The 26,713-nt window shown below is 44.6% G+C and overlaps 1 protein-coding gene and 1 long non-coding RNA gene across 4 annotated transcripts in view; one reads left to right on the top strand and one right to left on the bottom strand.

Moving 5' to 3' along the window:
• The window catches only part of PPM1J (protein phosphatase, Mg2+/Mn2+ dependent 1J), a 51,014-nt gene extending 47,429 nt beyond the window's left edge, over nucleotides 1-3,585 (bottom strand). The window contains exon 1 of one of the 3 annotated variants that reach the window (XM_061631994.1): nucleotides 3,439-3,585. In XM_061631994.1, the coding sequence (XP_061487978.1) occupies nucleotides 3,439-3,440 (2 nt within the window). In that variant the 5' untranslated portion in view covers nucleotides 3,441-3,585. Of the gene's footprint in view, nucleotides 1-2,800; nucleotides 3,412-3,438 lie in introns of those variants that run through there. The other 2 variants (XM_061631991.1, XM_061631992.1) reach the window with 2 other exon arrangements.
• Nucleotides 2,136-18,236, top strand: LOC133387367 (uncharacterized). Its single transcript, XR_009763457.1, has 3 exons — nucleotides 2,136-2,399; nucleotides 4,319-4,408; nucleotides 16,386-18,236. It is a non-coding gene; the product is annotated as an uncharacterized LOC133387367 (long non-coding RNA).
• Nucleotides 18,237-26,713: the final 8,477 nt, after the last annotated feature.

Below are 26,713 nucleotides of genomic sequence, written 5' to 3'. Positions count from 1 at the left end.
TCTCTACATTGCCCCCCGGTACATTTATTATTAGCAAAGTCCAAGCAAAATACAGGAGCCGTCCATTTGTATTGGCAAATGAGGTGTGTGTTTTTTTGCAATACAATACTCTCATTCAATGGTAGTTCACAGACTTCCTAAAGAAAACACTTCCCAGGCTTGGCTTGATATCACCTACCTACCTACCTACCAACTCCAGAAACCAACCCACCATCTCTCTCCCCCCCCCCCCCAGCTTTATTCCTGGGACTCTCCGCTACAGTTAACACAAGTGACACAAGAGAGAGACTCTCCCACTGTTCAGCACCTAAAGGCAGAAAGGGTTTGCACAGCTCCTAGGGTATAAAAGGTCACTGAACACAACAGCGCTCACTTCCTCAAAAACATGCATAGGATCACGTTGCATGTAAACAGGTAACAGTCTCAATGGCTCTTTTAACTGCAGAAGAGGAAAACAGAGACACAGACAGTGCCCCAACTTTCCCCTCCTGCACATTATCAAAAAAAGAGAAAAAGAGGCTCAGGTCTCGGCAGTGAGCTTGGTATCAATTACATCTGATACGGAGGCTGCAACCCTGCCTTCCTGTACATCTGCTCCCACGGGTGATGCATGCCCTGGTCTCCTCTCACTTAGACTACTGTAATGCACTCTACGTGGGGTTACCCTTGAAAACGGTCCGGAAATTACAGCTGGTACAGAATGTGGCGGCGCGCTTGATTAAGAACAGCCGTCGCCGTGATCATATCACCGGTGTTAGTGGATCTACACTGGTTACCAGTTGTTTACCAGGCCCAATTCAAGGTGTTGGTATTGACCTTTAAAACCCTATACGGTTCCGGCCCAGTTTATCTGAAGGAGCGCCTCCAGCATCACCAATTATGCCGCATGACAAGATCAGCCACACAAGACTTCTCTCGGTCCCATCAGTTAAAACAGCTAGGCTGGTGCGGACCAGAGAGAGGGCATTTTCAATTGAGGCCCCCACCCTCTGGAACTCCCTTCCTTTCGATCTTCGCCACACCCCCTCCCTGACAGGTTTCCGCCAGGCCTTAAAGACCTGGCTATTCAGGCAGGCCTATGGGGTCTCCGGGGATAGGTCAGTTTTTAATGTTGTTTAGTGCTGTTTAATTTTAATTATTATATTTCTGGTTATATTGTATTTTATCATGATATTGTACGTCGCCTAGAGTGGCCGTTTATTCGGCCAGATAGGCGACTCACAAATAAAAAATTATTATTATTATTATTATTATTAATAATAATAATAATAATAATAATAGTAATAATAATAATAAATGTATGATCAGCAAAAGAGGGCAATATTTACCAAAAATAAAATTGCACATGCTAATGTATATGATTAGATGCAAATTTAGAAGCCATTGCTATGATTTAAATAATATGGTACATTTCACCAACAGCAAGGAAGTCTGTGACCAGGTAACCCGCATGCCTGCTCAGTCTGCTGCTCAGGTGCTAACTTTTGATGAGTGACCTCAACCCCGCTGCTCTCCCTTCCTCATCTTCTTTTTCTTCAAACCAGCCCATCAGAGAACTCCTTCAAATACAGAGGACTGTGTCCTTTGTTAGGTGCAGCTAGCTTAAAAAACTACTCCCGGCTACATAGCCATGACCCCTTCTTCTCTATAAGCCTCCTCTCCGCTGAGCATCTTCAGACCTTTCAAGGTGAGTGAAGGATCTTTGGAAGCTGATTGGCTGCACTGCAGCTCTTCTGCATCTCACAGCTGCCCACTAGAGATCCACACCATTCATTCAAAAAGCGCCTTCAACACACAATTGAAGCACATGAATCCCACCACAGAATCATGGGAGCTGTAGTTTGCTAAGGGTGGTGGAAACTGTAACCATGGGGGGGGAACTACACTTCCCAGGATTCTTTGGGGGAAGTCATGCACTTTAAATGCAAGTTGGATGTGCCTTAAATGTATCGTGTGGATCTGCTTATGCATGTTGCAAGAGTAAGAGCGCGGCAGCTGCGTGCAGATCTACGATGGGAGGGAAAGTGGCCACCATCAATTGGCCAGGAAACTGGGAAGGACAATGCCTCGTTCCACCACATTCCAGTGGAGCTACAAGTGCACACACCCTCCCCTCTCGACACCCCCATACGGAATCATTTAAAACAGTGGCTCGTTCAAAGATGAGAAGTGGAAAGGCGGACGTCCTCCTCGCCGTTGTTAAGGTCAGATAGATAATAATATGGGGAGCCCTGCTGGATCAGACGGTTCAATATCCTGTCCATCCACCCCCCAGCACCTTATATCGAAGGAGCCCCGCTCAGACGTGACCTTTCCCACTGTGCCTGCCTAAGCCTTTGCTCCTTGAGAGACGATCCAGTGACCAGACCGATGCTTTCGGGAGGCCCACAAGACATGAGGTAATAGTTCTCTCCCACTATGATGAAACAAACACATCCCAACAGCAACAACAGGTATTCAGAGACGTAGTGCTCCTGAACCTGGAGGCTCTGTCTTGCGAGCCATCGATAGACGAAATGTTCCCTTGGCTCCGAAAGCCTTTATCTGTAACCCCAAAAGTTCCGGGGCTGTTTGTGGTCACTCAGTAATGGGGTGACGGAAACGTAACCTGACATGTAACGTAACGTACATGCTCGGAGACACTTTCATCACACGCTACACGCCTGAGGCGGGGGCGGGGGAGACACAGCGACTAGACTCGCAAGCAGACCCCTCTTTGGGTGAGGCGTCGGGTACTTCCCAGCGCCCCTCAAGGTGGCCGCCTCCCGCCTCCCACCCCCGCTCGTTCCTCCTCGCCTACTCGGCGTAACCGGTGCTCCAGTGCAGGCGACGGCGACTCTCGCGGGGACTCTGGACGGCTCTGCCCGCGTGATCATCTGCCCGCAGAAGTTCCTCAGGCGTGAGCTGCAAGAAAGCCGGTCTGGAGAAGCTGCCCCGGGTCGGTTCCCGGCAGGAGTTGCTGCTGCTGCTGCTGTCTTCGCCGCCGGTGTTGGCGGGCGAGGCGCTGGAGCTGGGCCCGGGCGGAGGGGGTGGAGTAGGCGTCGCCGTCGCGGACGTGCGGGAAGAGGCCGAGGCGGGCGGCGGGCTCGAGGGGCTTCCTCCGCCTCCTAGGCCCCCGACGAGTTGCGCCATCGCCGAGCGCAACCTGCCCAACATGCTGGAGGAGCCGCTGCCGATCGCCGCGGGCTCAGGGAGGCGGGAGGGGGAGGCGCGCTGCTTGGCTCCGCTCCCCGCCTCCTCCTGCTCGGCTTGGGCTGCAACTCCGCCGCGTCAGGGAATCTCCGAGCACCTTCCCTTCCCCCCTTCCAGTATCCTCTCCGGGTCACCCCGAGTCTAGAGAGGTCCTCCCTGGTCTTTGCGGCTTCAGAGGTCCCGGTACCCCCCTCCTCTAAGATCTCCACTCCATTGTAAAAACGCCACCCTGCCCCAGCACCTTACATCGGAGGAGCCCCGCTCACGCGTGACCTTTTCCACAGTGCCTGCCAAATCGTTGGCTCCTTGAAAGATCCCGCCGCCCCTCGATGGTCTCGGAAGGAATAGCCGTGTGCCTTCTGGCAAACGCACGAAACGGTGGTCGCACCTTAAAGGCTTATTGCGGCTTGAGCTTTTGTGGACCAAATATTTGCGGGCTCTTATCGACCCAACTTTATGTCCCGATAGCACTCGCAGCATTGATGATCATCACACAGTTCATAGCTAGGGGGGGGGGGGATGAATAGCTAGCTTGCTTGCTTGCTTATTTATTAAAACATTTCTATACCATCATATCATAAAGCACCAGAGCAGTTTGCAGTGTTAAAAAATAAAACACAATCTTTAAATCATCATCATAACTCAGATAATCAAAATGCAGGAAAGCCGGTCTGGAGATTTGATTTCTGGCAAATCAAAATGCAACATTAGGGGCATTTACCCCGCTTCATACAATGGCCCAAAATGTGCCTTCTTTGCCTGTTTGCTGTCTAGAGCAATTCTAGTGTGTGGTATTTGTTCTGTTCTGAGTGTGCAAAGGAGCCTTCCTTCCTCTGAAGGGTTCATTAGCAGGGGATGGAGGGAGCAGTTGTTGCCTGCTAGACCTAAGGGATCTGCAGTCCAGTGAACAAAGGCAACTGCAAACTCCCCTTGTGAAGCTGAGGAAGAACAGAGTCATTTTGGAGCCTAGGAATTCAGGAACCGGTGCTTGCTTGGTTTATCTCAGAGCCTATATTTTCTGAATCCACTTTTCTAGACAGTTGTAGATATTGATTGTTGGCTGGCTTATTGCTCAGCATTACACATGCACCTCCTTCCTATGCATCCACTTTGTCTGTGTTTGCAGAATCACATCCCAAGTCAGTGGCAGGATCCAAGTGTGGCTTGCAAATTCAAGGTTCAGAGACCAGAAGTGGAGTTGAAACATGGAGATAAGGTATGAGAGAATGGAGGTCTGTCACTATGGCCTGTCTGGAGCAGGCAACAAGAAAGACCAATGAATTAATGTTTAATGAATTTTTAAAGAGGGGTGTGTACTCCATCCCCTTCCCACTGGTGAGTACTAATGTAGTGTGGATAGAACATTTGGCTTGGACAGGGAAGTGTGGGTTCGAATTCCTGTTTAGCTATGAAGATAATTGGATGATCCTAGGCAAGTCCCATCTACCTAATCTACCACAGAGAGTTGTTGGGATAAAGTGGGACAACTAATGATATCCTTGGAAGAATGATAGTAATTTTCTTCATAAGAACAAGAGTGGGAACACATGAAAGGAATTTCCTAGCAACTCTGCGAACTTCAGTAAGGGCCAAGTAAAAAGACTAGATTCCAAAAGCTCAAGAGATCAGGGTGTATCTACTGCTGTCTTTCAGAAACTAAGGCTGTAGTCCTGTACACACATAGCTGGGAGTAAGATCTATTGAACTCAATGGGACTTCTGAGTAGACATGTCTAGGATTGTACTGTAAGATGCTGATGTGCTTGCAGTCAAACAGCAATCAAGGTTCTGGTGCATACGATGATGCTGGTGCCCTTGTGTCTCTCTTCTTGCATTGCTGTCTGACAGTGATAAGGCTGCACATGGCCTCATACACTGGCGGGGATAGTGGTGTCACCATCACACTAAGTTATCTTATTCTAGAGAAATACTGTGCTCATATTTTGAATGTAGAAAGGTATAGAAATATGCCTGCCTGACTTCACAGAGAACCTGCTCTAAGCATTCTTCATTCAGTGTGTGCTTCTTAGTTGCCAGTAACAGTGCTATAAAGCACAATGTTAATGACTCCATTCTTTCTCAAAGCTGAGAGAAAATACTATGTTTCCCAAGGGAGATGAGTACTGGACACATTTTCTTTTCATATGTAAAATGAGGCTCTGATTTCCATTTAGTTCCTTTGAACTGGCACCATTTAGGTGCACTGGCCTGCCTGATTCTTTGCTCAAACCAGCATACAATGTTTTTATTGAACACATTGGCTACCTCCTTGGCAGTGCAGGCCTGAAAGACAATGAGGCTTCCCCCCACCCCACAAAGCCTGGTTCTGATCCGTCAGCAGTTTTCATTGCTTGTGCCCTTGCTGTACCTGCCCAGAGATAAATGTGCTAAAGCAGCACCTTTCTTGGTGTGAAAATCCTGCAAACAATCAAAGCAATGATAGCTAGTCAGGGTAATGGGAGAAGGCTGGTGGCTTGTTTTGCAATCCATAGAAACCTCCAGTTTTGAAAATGTCTGGTTGATAAAAGAGGTAGGCAGGGAAGTTGTGAGGATATGTCTGTCAGTGTCCTTGGCAAGAAAAAGAACTATGAGCTATAAAGGGGATCTGAGCTCTTGCTATAGTGCCCATCAAAAATGTGAGCTGTGTGTGCTCTTGTGATTGCTTGGTGCTCCTTCTTCTGATCTTTCATGCTCAAGTTATTGCAAAATAGAGATTTCCTTTCATAATAAGGGAGTTTGGGTGGGAAGTGGGATGGAGTTGCTTGTGTGTCTTAATGAAGAAATGGCACTTGGGACAATGTAGATTCACCAGCACTGTGCATGCCCCAGTTATTAGGAAATGCTCCAGGATCACTACTGCTCACTTGGACATGTGTGCCTCACAAATACACAAATTCTGATTAAATGGTAAACATTAAGTTTACCATTTGCATTTATTTACTTGACATAATTCTGCTTCTAAAAATTATAAATGAATTTGATTTTTTTAAAATGACTGGAACTAGAGATGGAATGACATAGAATTTGGGTTAGGCAGAGACAGTACATGGCACCTAAGCATGAGTAGGTAGAGAGGCAGGGCTACTTTTGGGAACAAAAGCCCTTTCCATCCTTCCTTTGTGTTTCCATCCTTCCTTTGTGTTCCCATGTTTTCAGAACGCTTTAAAAAAAGCAGAAAGCTGAGTTTCTCTGGATGTGAAATTGTCTGTTCAACATTCCCCAATTGTAAGGAAAGGCTCTGGAAAACATATACTCTCAGACGAGGGAAATACCATGTTAATCCTCATAGGTGTTCCTTCCTGACAGGCAGACAGGCGGACCAGCATGACTAAACATTGCTCAGTGACAATAACAGCAGCAATAATAATAATTCTAATGCCCAGAGGGCTAGTTGTTACAGGTGTATTACTGCTGAAGACAACTCATCATCATCTCCGTAGTGATTTATTGAAACAGCAACAATAATCATAATTACTTGAACATCCTTCAATCTGTGATGACCACCAGACTAATAGTATCACAATTGTCAATTATGCAATCCTCTTCTAGCATCTAGCATTGAAGATGATAAATGATTCCATCCTTTGCAACAAGTATAGATTCAGTACCATAAAAAAAAAGACAATGATAATTGGCAGCAATTCTGCATTCACTTTGCTGGGAGTAAGCACCTTTGAAATAAATGGGACTTAGTTCTGAGTAGATAAGTATACAGTTGTGCTGTTAGGCTACAATTCTAAATACACTCACTAGGAACAAAGCCGACTGAATATAATGAGGCTTGCATCTGAGTAAATATGGATAGGATTGCAAATGTTTAGGGAAGGCCAACCTGTATTCTCAAGAGCCACACTGTGTCCAACACAGTGGTTTAGTGACCAAAAGTTCATTTTGCCATGTAAATTGCCCCTTGTGAGTAATGAAAAAGTTGGTGTGGTCTTCAAGGCTTCACGGTTACGGAACATAAGATGGACTTGGGCTATCCAAAAGAACAAATTAACATCCCAAAAGTAAGAAATAATCTCTGTTTCTTACAACTTTAAACCATATTTCTTTTCCTTACAATAATACCATAGGGCAGCAAACATTTTACCATCGTTTGGTTAAAATTTGGTATGGTGGTCAGCCCATGTCCACTATAACTGTCTCTGTTTCAGTTTGCATTGATGGTTCTGAAGGAAGTGAAAATGGTCACTGATGGTTGACAGTCTTGCAAGAATTTGTCACATGCCCTATTTCTATAGGAATGTGAACTTCGAAAAGCTCATGATTCCTAGCTGAAGCTCTGTCCCTTTATTTGTTATTGGGAGAACATATCACTGAGAATTAGGGTTGCCAGGTTCAGGGCCTGAGACTGATCCTGTATCTTTAGGAGAAGAGAAAGTCAGCCAAGTGTAGGTGTTCTTGCAACCCCGTAATGGGAAAAATGGTGGCCTCCAAGAGGTCTTCTGTATCTTTAAAAGTTGTGCAGGGGGAAGGGAGAATCCCACCTTGTGGTTTTTCCCATTACAGTGTTGTAAGAACACCTGCACTTGGCTGACTTTCTCTTCTCCTAAAGATACAGGATCAGTCTCAGGCCCTGAACCTGGCAACCCTACTGAGAATCCTTTGCTTTTAAAAAAATGTTTCTTCTATTTCTTTCATAACCTGTGGCATGTCTATGCCAGTTAGACATTAGTTGAGGATGGTAAGGGCCAAACTAGATGATATTTGCAATGTATAATGGCATTTCATGTATGTCTAAAACATAATAGTGCAGACCCACAGCAACAAACTGAGGTTTTCAAAAACAAAAAAACCTCCCCCCTAATGTCCTGATCCTGACAAAAATCACCTCCTCCTAAACTACTATTTCTCCCCAGTGAATATGGAAACAAGCTTTTCAGGTCAAACTGCACATTTTACATATTGTCTAGTTTGACACTTAGTCTTCCAATACTTTTAGACCCAGAAGCTACCTTTTAATCCACAACTACCTTCAATATGCGATTCACATTTATTTATTCATTCATGACCAATATGGGCTCAACTGTCGTCGTCTTATGTATATCTCTCATTTTCTCTTCTTCTTCTTCATCTTCTTCTTCTTCTCTTCTTCTTCTTCTTCTTCATATTATTACTTGTTTCTGATGGTTTCAATTACAAAAACAGAAGAAACATATACAGCAAATGAACAAAAACAACCTTAACTGTACAAGAGTATTTTACAAAATTTTGATACCCAGTTTTCTTTGCATATTCTGAAATAAATACCATCAAATCAAGTCTCATCTGAAATATATTGTGCCATAGCAATTCGTGATGGTCTCCAGCTATTGTTTTCCCTGTTCAGAAAGTAAATAAAAACATACCAATTGTCCAAAGCTATAGCATATGTTTCATCTCTAGCTTTTTGCATTTACATAGTTTTTTTTCCTAATAAAGTTATGTTCCACATCTGTTCTTTCCACAATGGTCTTGGTATTTGCTCTCCTGGCTTCCACCTTTTTGCCACTACCAGATGAGCAATCACCAATAAAAAAAGTAATTTTGGGTCTTTAGAAATAGTTTGATTCATTATTTGTTTATATTCTTCTACAACATGTTACAAAATGTATCCACTACAGTACACCACATATGAAATAAATTCCATTCCTTCCATAACCCTGCCTCATCTTTCACCTTTAAAAATGGATGCAACTAAGAACTAAACAAACCAAAAAAGAAAATTATGGTGGAGTGGTTGTGCCTCAATCTATCCACAGTCAGGATGCCACCCATCTGATGAAGAGTCATGCAGCTGGAGTTAGTAACTCTAGGAGAAATGTCTATCGTGGGAGAAGTGATTCATTTGCTTTCATATTTGCTCTTTTAGCATACTCATATTTTGAATTTATGGATTTTCAAATGTGTGTTATAGCAAATCAGATTTATAGTTTTTAATCAACAAAGTCATTGCAATATCATCTATATCCAGAATTAAAACAATATAACAACAATAAAACCAGAAGCTGCTATGTAACTTCTTTCAGCCAAATGGTAGATGTAAATAATGTAACATAAATGGAAGCGCTAGCAACTTATAGCATGTATTGCAACACACGGCCTTGGCTTCTGTGCAGCTGCTGCAAATTTAGCATCCATATACATAATATATAACTTTTTGTTTTATAGGAGATAGGCATTTAGCACACCACTGAATGATTCTGTTGTGAATTTGTCCCTTATAGGCTAGGAGGAAATTACCATTATTTTGTCATTTCGTTGCCATGCCCAGGGATCTGTATTTTTTGGTAGGCCATTGGGTTAAACATTCTCAGTATCATCTGTGTGTGACACCTGTAGCACTCTCTCTCTTGCCTCACTAGTGAAGGTACAGAGTGAGCAACATTTAATTTTTTTAAAAAAGCAAGGATGGCTTTTTACAATAGATATTTTGCTGTGAGATCAGGATTCCTAGTGACAGGGAGTTTCTCCCCATGCTGTTCTACCAAAAGATGCTTTAGCCTCATTGTGTCTAGTACCCTGTGTGGAGCTCTTGGTTTCCATGACAACCCTGAGCACTACATAGAATGCCTACTGCATGTTCACTTTGAAGGTGTGCTTTATGATTAGGAGTCAGGGTGGCAGGAAGAAGGATAATAGAGCAGGATTTGTTCCATTTGTTCTTGCCTATTTATATTTAAATCCAGAGCAGGGGTGGCTAACCTTTGACCCGCCAGATGTTGCTGGACTACAGTTTCCTTCATCCCTGACTTGGCCAATGCTGGCTGAGCCTGATGGGGATCAGAGCCTAACAGCATCTGGAGGGCCACAGGTTAGCCACCCCTGATCCAGAACAGAAGCTTCTAATTCCTTCACGTTATAGGGCATAGATTCCAAATGAAAACAACAACAGCCTTGATGCATCCTCTCAATACGCTTGGTGATTCCATGCGAACTGCCCCTAGGCATTTGCATTTTACAAGCTTTATCTTGCTCTGATATTCACAAGAATTCTCTAAGGGGAATATTATTAAATTGCAAAGAGGCTGCTGAGACATAGTGGCTTACCTAAGGCCACCTAGTGAAGTACTGTAGTTAGCTTTAGTAGTTAGCATTGAAAAAGTAGCACTTTTTCTCCAAGGAACTCTGCAACTTACATGGGTCTCTTATCACAATAAACCTGTGAAGTAGGTGAGACTAAGAGATACTGGCTGGCTCAGAGTTGCCCAATGAGCTTCATGGCTGGCTGGTGACTTGAAGCTGGGTTGTCCCAGTCCTAGCCTGATATGACCACTACTATACCAGAGGGAAGATTCCAACCAGGGACTTCCTGATTCAGAGTTAAATCTCTCAGCCACTATTGTACCTCATTTCCTAAGCAACATTTCAAAGACCCCTGCTATGAGGGTGATAGAATACGAATGGTTTCTCCAGGCCTTAAAAAAGGGGTGGGGACGCTTTTCCAGCCCAAGGTCCATGCTCCCTTCTGGGCAATCTTTTGGAGGCCGCACGCCCGTGGTGGGCAGGGCCAGGGACAAAAGTGGGCGGAGGAATGGATGTCAATTTTTACCTTTGTAGAGTAGGCTAGTTTCTGTATACTCTCTCACACATTCCTCCATCCAGGCATGCAAAGAGACATCATCAGAGTTGAAGGACGCTTTCCAGCTAGGCAAGAACCCTCAAGGTGTGAAGCAGGGCCTGTGAAGGAACTTGTGTCTTGGGGAGAGTCCAGAGGCCACATAGAGAGATCTGAAGGGCCACATTTAGCCCCAGGTCTGAGGTTCTCCAATTCGTCTTACAGTCACCTTGCTGCAGGCAGAGGTTAGGGTGCTTAAATGTATGTTATTTACACATATATTTGTATACTGGACTGGATGAGAGCTAATAAACTGAGACTCAATCCAGACAAGACTGAGACACTGTTGGTGAGTGCCTCCCCTGCCAAGATGGTGGATGTTCACCCTGTTCTAGATGGGGTCACACTCCCCTTGAAGGAACAGGTTCGTAGTCTGGGAGTTCTTTTCGATCCTTCCTTGTCTCTTGAGGCGCAAGTGGCCTCGGTGGCAAGGAATGCGTTCTACCACCTTCGGTTGGTAGCCCAGCTACGCCCCTATCTGGACAGGGATGACCTCGCCTCAGTTGTTCATGCTCTGGTAACTTCTAGGCTGGATTACTGTAATGCGCTCTACGTAGGGCTGCCCTTGAAGACAGTTCGGAAGCTTCAGCTAGTGCAAAACGCAGCAGCCAGACTGCTGACGAGGACCAGCCGGTCAGCACATATAACACCTGTTCTGGCCCATTTGCACTGGCTACCTATTTGTTTCCGAGCCAGATTCAAGGTGCTGGTTTTGACCTATAAAGCCTTACACGGCGTGGGACCGCAATATCTTGTGGAACGCCTCTCCCGCTATGAACCTACCCGGTCACTTCGCTCAGCATCTAAGGCCCTCCTCCGGGTACCAACCCATCGAAAAGCCCGGAGGACAGTTACTCGATCTAGGGCCTTTTCTGTAGTGGCCCCCGAACTGTGGAACAGCCTCCCCGAAGAAGTATGCCTGGCGCCTACGCTTCTATCTTTTCGGCGCCAGGTTAAGACCTGGCTATGCTCCCAGGCATTTTAAGCGTTTATGTTATAATTTAAATTTTTTATTTTTTATTTTTTTCTTTAGTTGCTGCTTGTGTTTATTGTTTGTTGTCTGATTTTATTGTTGATATTTTGTATTTTAACCTTTTTGTACACCGCCCAGAGAGCCACTCGCTATGGGCGGTCTATAAATAAAACAAATAAATAAATGAAACAAATAAATAAATATACTGCGATTTTGTAAAAATATCAGTGCAGTTTAGAAGTTAAGGGGGAACAAAAGGATTCTTACTGCCAATGATACTTCACCAAGTTTAGGAAGGAATGAGAGAAGGAAAAAAATTCTGTAGGATTGGCTGGAGGCCTTTTCTTTGTTCAAGGAGGGCCCTCAATCCTGACAAGAAGCTAAACGATTCTAGGTTTGCCAGCTCAATCCCTAATAGTTTTTACACTGGGTTTTACACCAAAGTGAATTTGGCTCTTTCTATTGTGTTGTATGTTTAGCAGAGCTTGGAAAATTACTTTTGAAAAGTAATAAATTACAGTTACAATTACATGGCCCAAAAAGTAGTAATTACCGTTACAATTACAATCGCTCTGAAAGTAACTGATTACTTCACTTTTTCTCAAAAGTAATCACAATTACATTTCAGTTACTTTTTTAAAAAAACGCCTACAAGGTGCTGGCCTTGGCTGCTGCACATCTAAGTAGCCTAAAACAGCATTAAAAATAAGCACACACATACAGAGGTAGTAGAATAATTCTTTTTATCCATAAGATAGCAATGGTGGTCTCTCTGCTGGTAAGGGAGGAGGAGAGAGAGGCAGAGGCCACTACTCAGATCTTTGCACATCAAACCAAGTGCAACCCACACCCCAATCAGCCAGCAAGCATAATCTCTCTCACTTAACCACCTCCTGGACCCTGCCCTGCCACCAACTAAGGGACGCTCACCCAAGCAAACATTTTCATTTTCCCAAGATGCAAAAAAGTTAAAATACTGCAAATGCAGCACAGTAGCCAGAGAGGGTGGTGGAGGCCATTTTGTGTGCCAAGTGCAAACACAGTACTCTCTCTCTCTCTCTCTCTCTCACTCACTCACTCACTCACTCACTGTCATCTTTCACCTCCACAGTTCTTTATCTCCATTCAGCTGCTGCCTCTTTCTCTTCCTTTATCCATGTTTTTGCCCTCCGGATCCTTTTTCCCTCCACTCCATTCTTCACCACCACCATCCATTTTTTTAAACAATTGTTTTCTCCACTCCACCTCATCTCACTCTCCACCTCCTCCCTCGTCACCTCCTACCCACCCACAGAGCATGAGGGAAGAGCAACGCTGCACAGAAGTCCAGTTTGAGGCACATGATTTTCATCCACAAATCAGAGGAGCAGAAGACTTCCCCTGCTCCCCTCCAAGTAATGCCCTAAAGTAATGCTGGAAACATTACAATTACTCCACAAAAGTAATAAAGTTACTCCTAGTTCTATTACAATCAAAATGTAAAGGAATCACCCACTAGTAGCTCAAAAAAGTAATGAATTACAAGTAATTCATTACTTGTAAGGAATTACTTCCAAGCTCTGATGTTTAGTATGGACGAGAGAAGAGTAAGGAGAGGCATGATGACAACAATCTTCAAACATCTGACGGGCTCTCATGCAGAAGATGGCACAGACTTGTTCTCTGTTGTGCCAAAGGGCAGGGGAAAAAACTAGTGAGTGGAAATGGCAGGAAAGCAGACTTTGGCTAACCCTTAGAAGAAACTTCTTGAAGGTAAGTAACAGCAGTTCGGCAATGGAACTGGCTGCCTTGGGAAGCAGTGGACTTTCCTTTGCTGGAGATATTAAAGCAAAAGCTGGATGGGCAGCTGCATCCTGCATTGAGTAGGTCGTCCTGCATTGAGTTATCCCCAAGGAGCACCCATCTGCCCCACACATGATGTCATAATGTGTTATCAGGTGTAGGGCAGGTAGAGACGCAGCTGGAGAAAGCAGGATTGAACTCTCCACACAGTAGCTGATGTGTGGTGGGGGTCAATCCTGTCCAGTCACTACCTCCCCCTTGCAGGCCGAATTTGAAAGGTGGGTTGTGTCAAAGTCACTGGGATCCAGACCCCTGGAAACCACTGCCCTTGTAAGGCACTCTCAGTTGCCAATTCTGCCAGAGCTGGTAAAGAGAACCAGAAAGCAGCCCTGCAGGGTAGTCACACTGCCCCCATCCCTTCACTGTCCATCAGCCTGGGCCAAAGGGGAAAAACCCAAGCCTCAAAAGTAAAAAGGACATGCCTGGGATTCCAAGGGGCAAGAGTTAAAGCCATGCACTCTGCTCCTGGAGCCTCAAGCCGAAATCAGTAGCTTGCAGCCAAAGAGATCAAAGGTGCTGGACTTATTACCTGACTCATCTAAAACAACACACAGAAAAGTGAATATGAGGTAGCTTTATTAAAAATAAGATAAGTGCATTAAAAAAAGTAAGTGCATAAAAACAGCAACATAAAATTCGTTAAACCTAGAACACCACATGGCGTAGGTAGCTGGCGATAGCAAGGATACCTGACCTTGCCAGGAAAGAAACAAATCACCTAAGATACAACATCAGGGAATATGTGGGCAACTAGCAAAGGATTCCAAAATACTTTCATAAGAAAAGTCTAGCAACAGCAAGGTAAATTCTTTAGTAAATCAAAGAGGCAATTGAATAGAACCTTCTAGGCCAAGGCAATGCTTGACCAATCAGAAGGGTAAAGAATGGGAACTTTCTAGACCTGGGGCAGGTGGCTGGAACTTTCCAAGCCTGGAATGTACGTGAAAGTCTCGCTGTGTGAATCCAATTAGCAGAGTGCAATAACACCCTTGAAGAGCACCCATATGCCAATCTTCTGATCTCATTATGACATCAGATGACTGATGGATGGGGTAGGTCCCATTTGTTAAAGTAGGCCTTCCGGTGGGGGGGATAAAGATCTGGTCCGAAAAAGATTCCCCCATCCCTACGGTAGAGGCCTGGACTAGATTGGGATAAGGAACCTTTTTCAGCCCAAGGGCTGCCGTGAGTTCCAGTATTGGAAGGATGGTGGGGTATAAATAAAGAATAACTAACTAACAAGGGCCACATTCTTTTGTCACCAACCTTCCAGGGACTAAATGCCAGTGGTGGGCAGTGCCACAGGCAAAAGTGGGCAGAGCAATGAATGCTAATTTTACTTTTGTATAGTAGGCTACTTTCTGCACACACACACACCATTATCTATCCTCGATCCAGGCAAGCAAGATTCACTATGGGAGTTCAAAGCCAGGTAATAGCACTCAAAAGAGGATGTGAAGCAAGGCCAGGGAGGGGTGTGGCCTGGAGAGCGAGGTTATAGACCAAGGAAAGACCCAAGGGACAGATGGAGAGGCCTGGAGGGCTGCAGTTGGCCCTTGGGCCTAAGAGTCCCCACCTCTGGACTAGATGACTTCCAGGATCCCTTCCAACTGTATGATTGTTCATCCGTATATTCTGGTTCCTGTAATCCTTGGTAAACACAAAACACTTCTGTTTTCTTGTTGTGTGTGCACCTAAGTTGGTGGAAGAGACTGTTCAAGAGTGCATTATATTGTTGGTCTCACTCTGACACTGCCCAGGAAAATTCAAGATGGCATCACCATGTAGGTTTCTAAAGCTTAGCAAAGGTGTTTGGGGAACTTTACTTCCAGTCTTGCTATATGCTACCATCTAGTGGCCGGAAGTGAAAATGCTACTATTTTCTGATTAATGTTCTCAACACAGAAATAAATTCTGGGTGATGATCTCACTAATGTTATGGAAATATGCAGAGTAATTCAGCGGTCTGAGCTGTGTGCGCGCCAGTCTGTGTATTTACTTTAGAAGCAGGCTTTTAGCCTTCATTTAGATCACTGAGACTTAAGACTTAGTAAAATAAGAAAAGCTACTTTATTTATAGAAATACATAGATAGGAAGGGCATACCTAGTTCTAACTAAGTTGGAGGCACAGTGCCCAGACTTGGGTATTGCCCTCATGGCTCAGGAGAGAGAACAAAGACAAAGATGTCTCCTCAGACAGTTGAAGAAGAAGACAAAGGAAGGAGGGACAGGTCAGCTTCCCTGTGCATATCAGTTTACAATGCAAGGAAGTTAGGTAGAGAAGAGCACAGGTAAAGGTAGGCAAGCCTAGCCAGCTGGAGGACCCTAACTCTATCTTCCTTCTGGAACACAAACAAAAAGAACCCAAACAGGAGTTGCTCTTGCCCCACTTCTAACAATTGACTGAAATCCTAATCCCACTAACTTGGAAGTAATTGAGTAATTGAGTCAATAAGATTTACTTGCAAGTAGACATAGTTAGGACTGCACTGTAAAACAGTATTTTCCCTACTCCAAGGCTAAAAGCAGCTGTGTGGAGATAGTGATTTAAGTTGAAAGAATGCTCTCTCTCTGTATGTGTGTGTGTAGTAATTCCTCTCTGCCAGCACCATGGCCTCAATCCAACCCCTCTTCCTGCTGTTATTTTTTTTTAAATTCTTTTCTTTTTCAAGACACAATTAGCTTTAATGAATAATGATATAATATTAATGAATGCCAAATAGAAAAAATGAATGTCAACATATAACTAATTCTGGATTGCCTCGATTATTTTCACAGACAGTATTATATCACACAGGAGAGAAAGACTGGATTGCCAAAGGAGTCATCTGAAAGTGTACAATTATGGCTGATCCATATGCTCATGTTTAATTCTTAAAATGTCTTTCCAAAAAAGTTTATATGCTTTAGGGGGAAGTCTACCTATTGCTTCCTTGTGTGTATATTTTGACAATTTAAACTTTGTTTAACTATTATTGACAATGTTAATGTATATAACTATATGTATTTTGTAAGCGTCATGTTCGTAGTGCAAGTGTAGTGCAGCAGCTGAAGCATTCACAGTGAGCAAGCAGGCAAGGTGGACGACTGAAGTGAGTGAACTGCAGTGCGAAAGCTTCAACTGCTCATCTTGGTGGTGGCAGCGGCAGCAGGCAAGGGGTTCAGGAGGCGAGGGCAGCAGGTGAGGTTGGGCCTCTCTACAGGACAGCTTCCCTGTAGTGTGAACACTTCACCACCTGCTTTGGCAGCAGTGGCGGCAGTGACAGGAAAGGGATGGGAGGTGAGAGAGGTGGGTGAGGGAGCAAGCAAGATGGGAGAGGCGGCCTGGGTGAGCCAGAGAGGAACAGTCAGGACAGCCCAGGGAAGCTCCTGCTGTTGCTGTGCCCCCCCTCACCAACAGCCTCAATGGTGGAAGGCAAGTAGGAGGGAAGAGGCAAGAGAGCAGGACTATTGCTGAGGTGCTGGCTCAGCCACAGGAGGCCTGAAAGGGAGGAGAGAATGAAGCCTGGTGACCTGGGGGGGGGACAGAGAGGAGAGGCCGTGGTGGAAAAGGAATCCAAGCACAATAGCAGCCACACCAGTGAGTCAGGAGCTGTGTGCATGACCTGGGCCAGCTTGCTCTGTACAGCTGCTCAGCTTGGTGGAGGAAGGCAGGTGTGATTGGCTTGAGAGGGAGGAAGAGAGGCAGGGCCCAGCAGTCCAGTTCCCTTCCCCATTCCTACCAAATGGCTCCAGTTTCTCGCTTCCCCCCATTGGAGTCCTCAAAGACATTCCTTTCCTTGCCCCAGGAGAAATTGTCAGGCAAATAGGAGTGGTCTGTTGCAAGGAAGAGTTGAGAAAAGGAGGGAGGATAAAAGAGGGAAAAAGGAGGGGTGAAGGCAAAAATGGTGTGTGTGTGTGCGCAAAGCAGGAATGGCAAGTGGATTGAGAGGGGTTGGTGAACAGAGCGAACAGAGGGGCATACTAGTATTCTTTGTAAACTGCTTGAAAGTTTTATTTTCAATTAGGTGGAATACAAATTCTACTAAATAAGCAAATATGCAACGAAAGCCTGCTGCACTTTGTAAAATGTGACTGGCTGCACTTGACCATTTGAATAGTGGATCTGGTGGGTGAGCTGCTCTGAGATGACAATGAACCACACTTTCTAGTACCACATGTCCAGTGTCACATTATGTGCCTGCTTCCAGTATTTGGTAATAATGAGGCAGGCAGTGATGAAACCTACAAAGCCTTAGGAGATCCATTTAGAGATATCTCATGTTACATCTAGTTTGGCTCTAGTATTACCTTTCAGATTTATTGTTTGAATTTACAAAACAGGATGTTTCTGGGTCTAAGGAATTTGTGTTTCAAGGCTTCAATGCTGAATAGCTGCTATGAATGATTTTTTGAAGTCCATAACCAATGGGGCAGTATAGATAGTAATTTTTTGTTTTCCTAATGGATGTTTTGTTGGCTTTGTAGGGCTTTAGATGCAGTGTGTGTATACACTGAAGATACTGGCTTTATAAAATTCAAAACAATTGAGGCTTCAGCGATTTTATATTTCAAGTGGTGATCCTGAGTAAACTTCCTTTGTCTCCTGTTGTACATTTTATGTAATTTTTCAGTTAGATACTTTAACAATTTAACCCTTTGTTTTTGATTTTTCAGATTCCTTGAATTTGTACATGTTTAAACTGAATATGGTTTTATGCTTTTAAGAACTTTGATAATAATGTTGTTTGTTATCATCTTTATTTGGAGCTCCTGAAAGAGTCTTGTACTACGAAACATGTAGAGGAACAAGAATAAATATCTTTCTTCAGTAAGCACCAGATCTTGCCTCCTGTTTGTCTGACCAGCAATATAACATGCCAGGAAGAATCTAGAGAAGTGCTTCTCTTCTCATCAGATCACTACAATGGAGAAAAAGCCAAGCGTCTCTCCACCATTTAGCTCTTAAAGGTGTAGGAGAAGCTGCTTCGGCATGAAGCCGCTTGCAGGCTTCCCAGATGCATCTGGTTGGGCACTGGGAGGCATGAGTAAGTGGGCCTTTGCCCTGATCCAGCAGGACTTTTCTTATGTTCTTAGTAGCCAACATTATTTATCATCTCTGTAAGTTAAGGCTAGTCATACACAGAGCTTAGAAAAGTTACTTTTTTTGAACTACAACTCCCATCAGCCCAATCCAGTGGCCATGCTGGCTGGGGCTGATGGGAGTTGTAGTTCAAAAAAAGTAACTTATTTATTTATTTATTTATTATTTAATTTGCATCCCGCCCTTCCTCCCAGCAGGAGCCCAGGGTGGCAAACAAAGCACTAAAACACTTTAAATAATCATAAAAACAGATCCTAAAATACATTAAAACAAAACAGCATTAAAAACATTTTAAAAAACAACCTTAAAAAGGGTTAAAAACATTATTAAAAAACATATTAAACAATTCTGACACAGATGCAGACTGGGATAGGTCTCAACTTAAAAGGCTTGTTGAAAGAGGAAAGTCTTCAAAAGGCGCCGAAAAGATAGCAGAGATGGCGCCTGCCTAATATTCAAAGGGAGGGAATTCCACAGGGTAGGTGCTCTGGTCATACAGCTCTGGTCATACAGTTCTCTGCACATAAGAAATAAATAAGAAATAAAAATAAATAAAAGATCTGGATTGACTCCAGTTCCTTGGGGCTTGCTTTGCACATGTTGAAGCAGTCACCAGATTGCTTTATCATGCTTGCAGAGTCCCTGTTCTCTTAAGTCTAAGCTTAAATTACCCATATGGCTGGTTTTGAATAAGATAATATTTAATATTTATTATTTAAGTGCCTCCTATTCGCTGCATACTGATACAAATGAAGATAAGGCCTTGCCCAGAGACTTGCAACCTGAGAGAGAAAGCAAAAGATGAATCTGAAAGAATGGCTGGGGGGAAATGGAGGAGAGGAAGTGATTTGGTCCTGGAATGGGTAAATAAAGAGATACATTTTGGGATACTTTTAAAACCCCATGATTTAGGAAGTCAGTGGAATGTAGATGGGAGGGGATTATACAGGGAGGGCAACAGCTGGAGAAAATGGGTGGAGATGAGAGGCGCAGAAGAAGAAATCTGTGCCTTAAAAATGGGTGGGGAACGTGAGGGCCTCCAGCTGTTGATGAACTGCAGCTTTCCTCATCCCTAACCATTGGATGTGCTGGTTGGGGTTGATGGGAGTTCAGGGATATCTGTGGGGGACCAGATTCCTATCCTTGCTTAAAAGGAACACAAAGAACATGGAGGATAAATACCCTGTATGTCCCCCTGCTTTATTTATTATTTATTTCAACATTTGATGTGCTGCTTCAGATGTCTCTGATAAGGTTACAAAAAGAATACAAGAGAGAAAAAATCAGTTAATGGGGAACGTGTGACCTTCTAGATCAGAGGTAGTCAATGTGGTGCCCTCCAGAAGTTGGTGGACTACCGTCCCCATCATCCCTGATGATTGGCTGTGGTGTCTGGGGCTGATGGAAGTTGGAGTTAACAGCATCTGGAGGGCACCATGTTGGCTAGTTCTGGTCCAGATGCTGTTGGATTGGAACTCCTGTTAGCTGCAGCATGCATGGTCATTGTTGAGGGATGGTGGATCTTCTACTCCAGCCTTTCTCAACTTTTGGGTCCCCAGATGTTGCTGGACTATAACTCCCATCAGCCCCAGCAAGCATGGCCAATGGTCAGGAATGATGGGGACTGTAGTCCAGCAACATCTGGGGACCCAAAGGCTGAGAAAGGCTGTTATAGTTCAACAATATCTGGAAAATCACAGGGTCCCCATTCCTGTCCTAGATGTTTCAAGACACAAAATGACACAAAAGCTTTGTTCAAACTGGAACCTGTTATCAGACATTTTAAAAGATTTTCAAAAGACTTCTCAAAAGTTATGTAGAGGGGGGTTTGGGGGGGGATCCATAACAGGATCAGATTGCTAAATGGATTCAGCATTATCAATAACATCTTTTACTGCAGAGTGTGCAGTTACTAACTTTTCCACTAGTCTGAGAGAAATTCACCAGATCAAGAGAAGTGAAGAAACATGGAAATACATGAGTGTGCCAAAATAATATAACTTTGAAGCCAGAAATATATTTCTCCCTTGGGGTGTTTTGGCTTTCCATGGCTGAGAAGTGAGTAGCTGTTACAGACCCAACCCTAAACGCCTTTCCCCTTAAAAAACATGAAACAAATATCCCTTGTTTTCTATGGATTCTTCCTTCCATGATCCTCAAAGTGAGCCAATTCCAAGGGACTGAACTGTTGTATGTTGTGGTTTCTTAAAGAGACAAAATACATGTTTTCCTCCTGTCTGCTGAGAAAGAAACCACAAGTTTAAAGCTTTCCCAGAGCTTTCTCTGGCTTAGCCAGGTGCTAAGTACTGTTTCCTGACTACATGCTAGACCAATGCCCCATTTGCACTATACATTTAAAGCAGTATCATGCTACCTTCAATAGCCATGGCTTCCACCAAGCACTCCTGGGAACTGTAGTTTGTTAAGGGTGCTGAGAGTTGTTAGGAGACCCCATTCTCCTCGCAGTGCTACAATTCCCAGAAAGATTTAACAATCTCTCTTCCCAGACAACTCTGGGAATTGTAGCTCTGTGAGAGGAATAGGAGGCTCCTAACAACTTTCAACACCCTGAATGAACAACAGTTCCCTGGATTCTTTGTGGGAAGCCATGACTGTTTAAAGTGGTATGATAATGATTTTAGTGTATAGTTCAGATGGGGCCTGAGTGAACCTCCACGATTCTCCCTGATTGGGGGACGGCCTCTTTGCTCCACCAACCCACTCTTTGAGAACTCAACTTTAAAAAGAGAGAGCTGGTATAGCATAGTGGGGAGGAGAGCCTGGCTGGGAGTCCAGAGGCTGAGTTCAAATCCCCGCTTGTGTCTCCTAGGTGTAAAGGGCCAGCTAAAGATCATCCCCACAGTGAGTGGCTCAGGGGTTACATGCCCTGCCACCTGTGCAGCTGTGGGTAATCTGCATAGTCCCAAGGAGCCCAGTTGCCCCCCAGCTGGCAGTTGCGGACAAGGAAGGGGCCAGCTTGTGCAGCTGTGGCAAGCTGAGCAGGCCCTTGCCAGCTGGGGAGGACTAGCCTCAGAGGGAGCAATGGTAAACCCCCTCTGAATACCGCTTACCATGAAAACCCTATTTATAGGGTCTACATAAGTCGGGATTGACTTGAAGACAGCCCATTTCCATTTTGGGATGTGTGTTTCTTTTTTTGTCTCCATCTGCCTGAATGTTTCTCCATGTCCTGTAACTGAGATCCCTGTGCGTAAGGAGGATGCTGTCCATTAAGCAAGTGCTGAAAACCCAAATAGAATTAGACCAGTTTAGGCTCAATTAGGAAATAAAATGTATCTTTTGTTTTCAGTGCAACCTGTTTTTCTCCTAATTCCTTTAATAAAATAAAATTCCTAAAATCAAAGCTCAAGCTGCCTGCCTTGGTGAACAGCTGAAGACTTGTCTTCATGTGTCTAACCAGCTTGGGTCTGTGCTATAGATTTGTAAGCTGAGGTGCATGGGGATAACAGAGTTAAACTCCAGCTGGTGGTGTGGAGTAATACTTGAGAAGTGTTACTTCCTTATGCATGAAGTACCCAGTAACACTGAAATGCCTCTAGCTTCAAAGCCAGGGGATTTTGAGATAGTGGCAGTGACTATAAAAATGGGGTGTATGGTTACATCCATACCATTCACTTAAAACACATGGCTTCCCCCAAAGAATTCTGTGAACTGTAGTTTGTTAAGGGTGCTGGGACTTGTAGCTCTGTAAGGAGAAAACTAAAGTTCCCAGGATTCTTTGAAGGACACCATGTGCTTCAAATGCATCACATGGATGTGACCTATGTCTCCGGAGCATGCATTGCCAACTATCATGGGTGCAGTAAACTCTTTGTGTTTACGTGGTTGCTTCCTGTTTGGACCAAATGGGTCACAGGGCCCATTCACCACAAGCAAAGCATGCAGTTTTATTCATGGGTCCATTCAATCTATGCTGACGTAGCAAGATAGGTGTAGAGCTCCAGGCACTCTTGGATGAGACCGATTATCTGGATCCATTTCAATCGGGTTTCAGGCCCGGTTTTGTTACGGAGACAGCCTTGGTCGCCCTGTATGATGACCTGTGTCGAGAGAAAGACAGAGGGAGTGTAACTCTGTTGATTCTCCTTGATCTCTCAGTGGCTTTTGATACCATCGACCATGGTATCCTTCTGGAGAGGCTTGCGGATTTGGGAGTTGGAGGTACTGCTTGGCAGTGGTTCCGCTCCTATCTGGCAGGTCGTCTCCAGAAAGTAGGGCTTGGGGAGCACTACTCGATACCCTGGGCGCTCCAATATGGAGTCCCGCAGGGATCAGTTCTGTCCCCCATGCTCTTTAACATCTATATGAAGCCACTGGGTACGGTCATCAGGAGTTTTGGAGTGCGTTCTCATCAGTATGCTGATGATACGCAGCTCTACTTCTCCTTTTCATCTTCTTCAGGTGAGGCTGTCAAGGTCCTAAACCGATGCTTGGCCGCGATAATGGACTGGATGAGAGCGAACAAATTGAAGCTCAATCCAGACAAGACTGAGATGCTGTTAGTAAATGGATCCCCTGTCCAGTTGGATGTTCGACCTGTTCTGGATGAGGTTACACTCCCCCTGAAGGAGCAGGTGCGTAGCTTGGGAGTCCTTTTGGACCTGTCCTTGTCACTTGAGGTGCAGGTGGCCTCGGTGGCACGGAGTGCTTTTTACCAACTTAGGCTGGTGGCCCAGCTGCGCCCGTATCTGGACAGGGAACATCTTGCTACAGTTGTCCATGCTCTGGTAACCTCGAGATTGGACTACTGCAATGCACTATACATGGAGCTGCCCTTGAAGACGGTTCGGAATCTGCAGCTTGTGCAGAATGCAGTGGCCAGATTAATAACCGGGACCAAGCGGTTGGAACATGTGACACCAATTCTGGCCGGCTTGCACTGGCTGCCTATATGTTTCCGGGCCCAATTCAAGGTGCTGATTTTGACCTATAAAGCCTTACATGGCACGGGCCCACAATACCTGGTGGAACGTCTCTCCCGATATGAACCTACCCGTGCACTACGCTCAACATCGAAGGCCCTCCTCCGGGTGCCTACTCAGAAAGACGCCCGGAAGGCGACTACAAGAAAGAAGGCCTTCTTGGTAGCGGCCCCCGAACTATGGAACACCCTTCCTGACGAGGTATGCCTGGCGCCTACTTTACTATCCTTTCGGCGCCAGGTGAAAACCTTCCTCTTTGCCCAGGCATTTTAATATTTTTAATATTTTTAACATTTTAGTACTTCAGTATTTGTATTTAATGTTGTATTTGTTAGTTATATGTTTTATTTGTTTGTTTAACTGTTGATTTGAGAATTAGATGGTTTTTAATATTGAAATGTAAAGATATATTTTTATTTGTTGTACACCGCCCTGAGAGCTTTGCTATGGGCGGTATAAAAATTGAATTAAATAAATAAATAATAAATAATAGAAGACCGCATGTGGCAAACCCATGCATCACAGGCAAGGAGCCTCAGCCTGTACCAGCAAGATGGTTTTGTACATCAGCCCTGAACCAACTAACTCATGTTCTCCTTTCCAAGCCGCCTCATCCAAAGTACTTTAAGCTTTCACTCTCTCAAAAGGGGTCAAAATGAGTCAAAGGGCTTCAAGAAGCCCAGACTTTTCTATTTTCTATTCTTTTCTGGCAATTGTGTCTCCATTTTCTTCTGTATTTAATGGCTGTTTTAAATACTTCCCACCAGCCATACATGACTTGTGCAGAGGAGAGTTTCCCAGCAAGCTAGATGATTTGTGCTTCGTTAAGGTGTGAAGGGATGGGGAAAAGGAAAATGGCCTCCATGTATCAACACAGATACAAACACAGATATAAACCAGCCCCTTCTACCTTCTCTTCCCCCCCCCAATCCCCATTTTAGGCTGACATGGCAAGGGAGATTATTTTATTCAGTAGGAACAGAGAAAAGAAGACACAAAGCTACCAGTACTCTGTTTCCCCTTCCTCTCCCTCATTACTCTGTGATATTGTCCTATGCCTCCCCCATATTATTGGCTGGTGGGGCAGGACAGCATAATGCTCAGCATGATCATGCCATGACAGCCCAGGCCACCAGGGAGAACACTCCATCTGCTTCTGAAGGGACCAACAGTTGCCTGAGAGAGCTGCCGGAGTGATCCCTGCCCCACCTTCTCTGGGCTACTGACTTGAGAAAACCCTGTGTGCCCTGATGGAAGGAAGAAGCCAGGAAGCCCAGACCAGGGAGCTGGCACCATGAGCTCCTGAAGGAGGTCCTGAAGTGGGCCCCAGAGAACTCAGTTGTCCTGTATGTGTGTACCATTTGTTTGTTTTAGCATTTAACATATTAAATGCACCTTGGGTGTCTTGGCAGAAAGGTGGAATTAAAATGCAGCGCAATGCCATCAAGAGTTGTTTGTTTATTTTATTACATTTATATCCCACCTTCATTCCAAGGAGCTCAAGGTGGCATAGGCTGTTGTCGCCCTCCATGTTTATCCACACAACAATCCTGTGAGGTAGATTAGGCTAAGAGAGAGTGACTGGCCTAAGGTGAGCTTCATGGAAGAGTGGGAACCTGGTCTCCCAGGTTCTAATCTGACACTCTTATCGCTACACCACAATGGTGTAGAAGTTAAACTAGGGGAAAGCTGAGGATGCGGAGAGGCACAGCAGCTGTCCATCTCTCAAAACCTATTGCAAAACTTTTGTGTCTTTCCCTCCACTCCCTTCTCTACTCTCAAGCCAGGCCACAGACAGCCACTAAAAAGGCTCTGTGGGGGGAAAGGCTTTCTGTATATATGACAACTGGTTGCACAAATGTAACTTAATATCTGGAAAGTGCTATTGGTTGAATGCACTTCAAACACTCGAGGGCCCCTTCAGACTGGTCTTTTACTGTGGGTGTATACTGCAACATGTTCTTGACACAGTAAGAGTACATCAGTGATAGATGTATTCCGCTATAGCTTGTTCTGCAACACTATCCCAGTGCTACCACATTCTTGCTGTCTGCAGGGGATATAGCTCAACAAAAGTGAGACAAAACCAAACCAGAACATTTGTGGTATAAAAAGTTATGGGATTCCAGCAGGAAGTTACAGGATATACCCTAATTGGAAATGAAACATTGTGACTGCCCCCAAACGTTTGCAGGGGCAAACAGTATTGAAAGGGGGGTCACATGTGACTACCCCAATAGCATCATGAGCACAAATAATCATAAATGGATAATAAAGATGTCTGGAGGGACCCCAAGTCATAATGTGAGTAGAATACCTTCCACTTGTGCAATGGAACTTTCCTTCTTTCTTCTCAACTGGGTGCCCCCTGGACTACCCCAAATATGCTCCGAAAGGTCGGGGAATCTCCCAGAGCAGATCTGAGGGGGCACTGGGGGGAAGAGAGGGAGGAGAAGTTCCATTGTGGAAAGGAAATCCTTCCACTTCCACAATAGCTTAGGTGGATCCAATCCTATATTATTGGAAACAATATCTTACCAAGGTACCTTCTGTGATTCTTTTATGTTAATAATTCAGAGGCCTGTAGTCTTTTGCACCAGGGTTTATTCTAATCTTATCCCTCCCCCTGCAGTCACACCACAAGCAATGATACAGCCCTCAGTCCATGAGTAAGCCACTATCCAGAATCTGGACAGCAACCCCTGTAAACCTTGGGTTGGTGCCCAGATCTGGGTTCAGTGTCTTGGGGACATTCTTCTTCTTTGGATGTCTGGGTAGCAGTCTTCCCTCCACACACACATTCCTAAGACATGTGCAAACAATTATATTTATTCAGCTAACAAACAATAGTGAATCAACAAAAGATTAGTAATATATGAAACAGTACAAAAATATATTTTAGTCCAACACATCCCACCTACTTCCAAGGTCCAGCTATGCCAAAGGAAGTCTATGCCCTTAGACCATACTCACTGTCAGTTTGGGGAGGCAGCCAATGCATGCAGTTCTTCTAGACACAGACTTGGAGAACGTTGCAATATATTGTTCCAGCAGGTGGCAGCAGAGAGGCTACAGCAGCA

This window comes from Rhineura floridana, chromosome 6, assembly GCF_030035675.1.
Source record: "Rhineura floridana isolate rRhiFlo1 chromosome 6, rRhiFlo1.hap2, whole genome shotgun sequence".
Lineage (NCBI taxonomy): Eukaryota > Metazoa > Chordata > Lepidosauria > Squamata > Rhineuridae > Rhineura > Rhineura floridana.
The sequence above is the reverse complement of the archived record's forward strand: the minus strand, read 5'-3'. Positions and strand labels throughout refer to the sequence as shown.